Here is a 6260-nt window from a genome sequence, read left to right as displayed (position 1 = left end):
TATATTTTCTTTTTTACTTATTAATTATTGTTAAATGTTATAATTAAAACTACTTAAACTACTAAAATATGATTTCAATGAATTAAACATATAATAATTTAATTATTATAATTTAAAAGCTAGATAAACTATCAATAATAACTTAATTAAAAATATATATTATAAATCGACCAAATTAATCATTATTCACTCTTTCTCTAATAATAAAAATAAGACTTAATTTCTTTTATTCTGATTGACTTTTTTATATATATATTGTGTCTTTTAAAAATATACTCATTTGTGTATACCGTGTGATTCTCATTTGGGATAGGCCTAAGAGCTTATAAAAAATAAATTTTGTATTTTTTATTATTTATATTTTATTTTAAAAATAAAAACTTAAGACTAATAAAACAGATATTCTTTCAAATTTATTCATTTCGACTATTGTGAAAAAATGAAACTTATATGGTTGCCTACGTAGTCAATTAATATGGCATTATAATGATATTAGTAGATTTATCTTTTTTATGATATGATAAATTGTTAAGTGAATTATTATAAATTATTTAAATATAAACTTTCTTGACCCATATGTCAGGCTCTCGTGGATTCCATTTCTATTTTCCATGCTATCTCGTGATTAAATAAATCTTCAAAGTTTGGACCTCCATGACAATGAATAAATCATTTTTTTAGCTTTAGAGGCATGCATAGTTGACGTTTATGTGCAATTATAAAATATTATGCTTAAAATGATGCCAAACTCCAAACAAATAAGTAGATTGTATAAACATACAAACGCACGCCAAGAACAAGGGGGATCTCTTTTATTACATATATGGCTGCTGACAGACGTTATTTTTTCTTTATATTTTTCTTTGTTAGGTAAAATGTTAGTTCAAATTTAAGAGATTTAAGTAAATGTGTTACGCCAACATTGTCAAATTTTAATTTAATTTATTAGAATACGTTATCTACTAAGATAGTTAATTAAGATATAAATTGAAAATTCTAAAATATAAAAAATATTATTTTTTTAAATGTATTTGTTAAACTTATGTGACAACCTTTAGAAAAAAAGTCACGTAACTTATTTGATATTTTTCACATATGATTATCTTTCCCTCCCTAAGAAAAGTATATATTTGACCTTATAAATATGAAATAATAATGCATATGTCTTTCAGTATGTTTAAAATTTTAACAGATAATTTGATAAAAATATTAGAATACTTCTAAGTCTTATATTGATCATTCTATATATTGGTTCAAAAAATATTTTAATATTTTATTATACAATATTATCTTACTCATTTTAACAAACACTAAAAGAGACTTCTACAAGACTAGTTTGGTGCATTGTTGTTTAAGTAATGTTTGTTAACTAAAATATGGATCGAAAAAAATGGGGAAAAAAATGAGATATGAATTGCATTTAAGACAAAAATACTTTTTATTGTATTTGTTAAATTTATTTAACAACCTTTAAAAAAAAATGTGACTTTTTATTTAACATTTTTTATATATGCTTATTTCTATTTCTTCAGATAAATATATATTAAATTTTACAAATAAAAAAAAAATGCATATGTCATCCATTACATTTCAAAAAATTTAACAAATGGTTTGAAAAAAATATTAGAATACCTCAAAATCTTATCTTGACCATTCCATATCTTGATTCGGAAAATATTCAAGCTTTATATTCATAGAAGATTATCTTACTTATTTTAATATACATCCAAAGAAAAACTCTTATTAATAACTGTATTATCACTCAATTTTTTATTGTCATAAATCTTAACTTATTAATAATAGATAAGTAACAAAATACCATACTCATTTAATAGATTAAATTCAAAATATGTCTTATGTTTATACTTTTCAAATATAAATTTTTAAAATTTATTTCAATTTTAAATGAGTAATTAGGACTTATATTAATAAATATTTAAATATTTTTTCTCCATAACTTAAAATATAAATTGTTTATATTCATCTTAAATTTAAATAATACATAAATGGGTGCCAGAAGTTTCTACCTTGATGTAGGGTCTAAAATGGGTGGGCCCAAAGTAGTAAATGTTAATGGGCCATCGTGGTAACATTAGACATAATTCGAGTTAGAAATGGTCTTAATAATTATTTTATTTTAAAAAAATAAATGGTCATAAAAATGAGTTTATTAAGGACAGCTCAGGGTAGCAAGAGGCCACGTGTTATGTGGAGCCCAAAATTAAATAAGAGGTGCTTTATTCAATTGGGTCGAATTAGGTTTGAAAGTAAGCCCAAAATCCAATTTAGGTCAAATTACATTTATAAACTCACAAATTGGGTCAAATTACATTACATTTATAAACTCACAAAGAACAAAACAAAAAAGAAAAAAAAAAGACTGGGATTTCGTTAATTCTAATTTCTAAATCACCGGACCATATTTGCCGGTTCCCAATCACATGATAACCGCCAAATGGAACCTCCCAGTGCAAGAATACAGGGTCTAGATTCCATCCGCTGTTGGAACACCCACTCTCGTAACACTGCAACATCCAATGATCTTCCGCCACATCGACCAAGCTCGTCGACGTGGCCAGCTCCCATTGGCGACCTTTTGTTGAGGGTCCAGTAACGCCTGCGCCCAATCTCACGCGCGTTCATTCCCTCCTCTCGACACTGCAACAACAACTCTCCTCTGTTTCTCCATCCGCCACGCTGCTTTCGTGCGTTTGTTTCGCGAGAAAGTGAGAGAGAAAAGATGCGGGGCGAAGATTTGGAGAGCAGCCGAGCGAAGGACAGAGGCGAAAGCAGTTCCTCAACTTCGTACGCGATCGAGGAAAGAGACAACCAATGGACTTCGTGGCTGATCCCTATGTTCGTCGTGGCCAACGTCGCCATGTTCGTTATCACTATGTTAATCAACAATTGCCCCAAGCACAATCCGCGTTTCGATGGGAAATGCGTCGCGAGGTTTCTCGGCCGCTTCTCCTTCCAGCCGCTCAAGGAAAATCCTCTATTGGGGCCTTCTGCTTCGACGTAGTAATCCGTTATTCCATATGCCTATCTTGACCGTTTTTTCTTTCTTTGTTTAATTAGTTATTTTCTTCGACAGTTCCAAATCTGCGTGTCTATTTAATTTTATGTTCTTCTGGGAATTCGTCAGTTGTGATTGTAGTGGCATCGAATTTAGGTTCTTCTTTTTGGTGTTCGATTGTGATTGAATTTATTTACTGATTCGTTTGGTTCAGAAATTGGTTTTAGTTAAGCTACTTTTGGACTCTGCCTTTCAATCTCTCAATTTTTCTTTTTTTGGTTTGTTGTTCTGTTATAATCTTCGCTGTTCTGTTATGAACGTTCTTTTAATGGTATATGATGCCTTTTTTTCCCCTTGGTGCCCCCGTAAGCTGCTGCTACTGGTTATTCTTGCAATCCATATTAAGTTAGTTCTTTCAGTATTTTCACTCACTTGGATTCCTGCTCCTTGAGCAGACTTTGTGGAACGTTCCTTAATTCATTCCTGTCTTAGTTATAGTGATTAGATCATCTTAATGACAACAATAACAATGGGGAACTACACCTGATCACATTTTATGACAGAATAAAAGAAATTTGATGCTTGATTCCCTTTATAAATAGCAATACTCCTATTATAGTACAAAGGGAGAATGATGAGTAGGTGTTCGGTGTTCCCTCTAAATGGAGCTGTGTGATCTTTTTTCCCCCAAATTATCCATATAAAATTTATTTGTATATACTCGGTTTAACTAGATCAGTGGTTATTTGAGGGGTACGGAAGAAGAATAACAGATGTTGCAAACTCACAAATAAATTTCAGACGGTTTTGAACTAGTTATGCACTAGAGAACCTTACTGAGAATTTTTTTTTTTTTTTTTTGGATTTACAGATTTTTGCACCAGAGAACCCTAATGAGAAGTTTTTTAATCAAATCTCAATGCTGCTGCCTTCTTTTTGTTTATCAATTTATTTTTGTGTATAGCACACAGACGGTACAGAACCCCCAATCCGTTTACAAATGTGTATGGAACTTCATTTTAAATGCCTTCTCTCATTAACCGTTGCTTGTCTTTGATATTTCATGCTGCCAAAAAGAAGGAAAGTATTTCTTGTCTGTGGATTAATATAAATGGACTGTGTTGCAGTAAGTTCTGTCCCTCTTTATTCTTGATTAAGCTTTCACATCAGATAATCTTGCCCATTTCCTTAAATGGGTGAATGCGTTTGCTTCTGTCACTTCTGTAATTTTCTTGTTGAGTTCGTCTTCCGTTGCCGAGTGCAGTTTACTTAGATCGGTGTTTATGGAGAAAATAAGAAATTGGTTAACTTGGCTATTCAGTCTGTCATACGGAGTCCTTTTCCATTGTAGAAAAATAGTGTGTGGAAGTTTCTGATCAAATTGCTTATTATCATAATTGGAAGGTTAGATATCTCTACTGACACCCAGATTTTATTATTTTCAAAGATTGGAGAAATTGGGAGCTCTTGAATGGAGGAAAGTAGTGCACAAGCACCAGGGATGGAGGCTTATTTCTTGTATCTGGTTACATGCTGGTGTTATACATCTCCTTGTTAACATGCTGAGCCTGGTCATAATTGGCATCCACCTTGAACAGCAGTTTGGCTTTGGTATGCAATATGTATGCTTCTGTTGTTGAGTCTTGGTCTTGAAAAAGTTGAGTGAAATATTTCCTGAGTATGGCCTTGTATGATGATTTGAGGAATTTCATCAGATAAGAACGAGTTAGGTGTCACATGTTTGGCCAAAAAGAGGGAAAAAAAGGAAGTTATCTCAGAAGCATACAACGGTTGCTCCTCATATGGACAATCTATTTCTACGTTACTGTTTATTACATTTAAGAAGAATACACCTGTTTAGTACGCATCACGTGTCTACATTAGCCACTCAAAAATTCCAGTTTTACTAGAAAGGGACAGTTGGTCTCACTCAATACTGGGTTCGTGTGGATATTGTGTGCATTTAATTTTTGTTTTCCTGAAACAGTTACTTTTCATCTTGTCATTTGACATTTTCTGCTTGGACTCAAAATTGCAGTTCGTATTGGGGTAATCTATCTGTTATCTGGATTTGGTGGCAGTATACTTTCTTCTCTGTTTATTCAGAGAAGCATCTCAGTTGGTGCTTCTGGTGCTCTTTTTGGCCTTCTTGGGGCGATGCTTGCAGAGCTTATTACCAACTGGACTATATATACCAACAAGGTGAACATGCCTTAGCTTTAATGCAGATTAGAACTGCTGTTTACGTACCCTTTTTTCTTCTAGTCTTTACAATTGCCTTGCAGCACTTGGATAAGCTATCTAGAATTTATGCTGTCCGTGATCTATAGGCTCTGGCAACGTTTTAACTTCTCTTCTTCCCTCTTACAGGCTGCAGCAATCTTAACAATCATTTTCATTGTAGCTATCAACCTAGGTGTTGGCATTCTGCCACATGTTGATAATTATGCCCATATTGGTGGCTTCTTGACCGGATTCCTCCTTGGCTTTATTTTGCTCCCTCGTCCTCAGTATGGATGGATAAATCGCCGTGATCTTCCAGCTGGTGTTCGTTCAAGATCTAGATACAAGGCCTACCAGTATGGGTTGGGGTTAGTTTCTCTGATTCTGCTTGTTGCCGGGTAAGTCTACTTGTCCTAACAATACAATCATGAATTTAATCTAGCCTGTTGCAATCTTTTGCAGAGTCCTTACAAGAGCACAATGCATGTTTATGTTCAGTTCATGTTATTCGCATTTGGGCTGCTCAATATCTCTATATATGTCTACTTCTGGTTGCAACTTGTTCACATAAACAACTTGCATGTTGTTCTATTTTCTGTCGGTATGGTTTTTATCAGGTTACTTGGGTGATGTTTTCTCTGGCTTAGAATTGTAAGAAATGCAGGTTTACCGTGGGATTGGTGATGCTATTCCGAGGAGAAAATGCAAATGATCGTTGTCACTGGTGTCACTACCTCAACTGTGTGCCCACCAGTCGATGGAAGTGCGATGACAATTAGGAATTAGGGTAAGCTTTTACTGAATCTGTCTCCTATATATGGATTCACCTGCCATGCCATCACTTGCCTGGGTTTCATGTCCAGATTTCTTATAGTTCTGGTTGCTTGTATCGCTCTTTTGAACTGTTATTTAGGCATCAAGGACACTGCATTTACTGAGAGGGCAGTGGATTATTCTTGTATATGAAACAGACGTAATATATTGGTTTGGCACCAGGCTTTTTAACAGCCCTAGAAGTTCA

The 6260-nt window shown here is 33.4% G+C and overlaps 1 protein-coding gene across 1 annotated transcript; it reads left to right on the top strand.

Moving 5' to 3' along the window:
* The first annotated feature begins 2637 nt into the window (after positions 1–2637).
* LOC127798173 (RHOMBOID-like protein 3) lies at positions 2638–6246 on the top strand. The gene is made up of 5 exons (XM_052331544.1): positions 2638–3018; positions 4464–4627; positions 5055–5218; positions 5387–5637; positions 5904–6246. Exons 1-5 carry the CDS (start codon positions 2741–2743, stop codon positions 6016–6018), a joined length of 972 nt encoding a protein of 323 aa, XP_052187504.1. The 5' UTR covers positions 2638–2740; the 3' UTR covers positions 6019–6246.
* Positions 6247–6260: the final 14 nt, after the last annotated feature.

The sequence above is a fragment of the Diospyros lotus genome, chromosome 3, assembly GCF_014633365.1.
Source record: "Diospyros lotus cultivar Yz01 chromosome 3, ASM1463336v1, whole genome shotgun sequence".
NCBI classification, from domain to species: domain Eukaryota; kingdom Viridiplantae; phylum Streptophyta; class Magnoliopsida; order Ericales; family Ebenaceae; genus Diospyros; species Diospyros lotus.
The sequence above is the reverse complement of the archived record's forward strand: the minus strand, read 5'-3'. Positions and strand labels throughout refer to the sequence as shown.

What these genes read in the sequence shown, in the direction of transcription:
- LOC127798173 (XM_052331544.1), top strand. Translation starts at nt 2,741, where the DNA reads ATGCGGGGCGAAGATTTGGAGAGCAGCCGAGCGAAGGACAGAGGCGAA. An exon ending in TTGGGGCCTTCTGCTTCGAC is followed by an intron (nt 3,019 to 4,463) that starts GTAGTAATCCGT and finishes TTATTTTCAAAG; the next exon opens with ATTGGAGAAATTGGGAGCTC. An exon ending in GGACTATATATACCAACAAG is followed by an intron (nt 5,219 to 5,386) that starts GTGAACATGCCT and finishes TCCCTCTTACAG; the next exon opens with GCTGCAGCAATCTTAACAAT.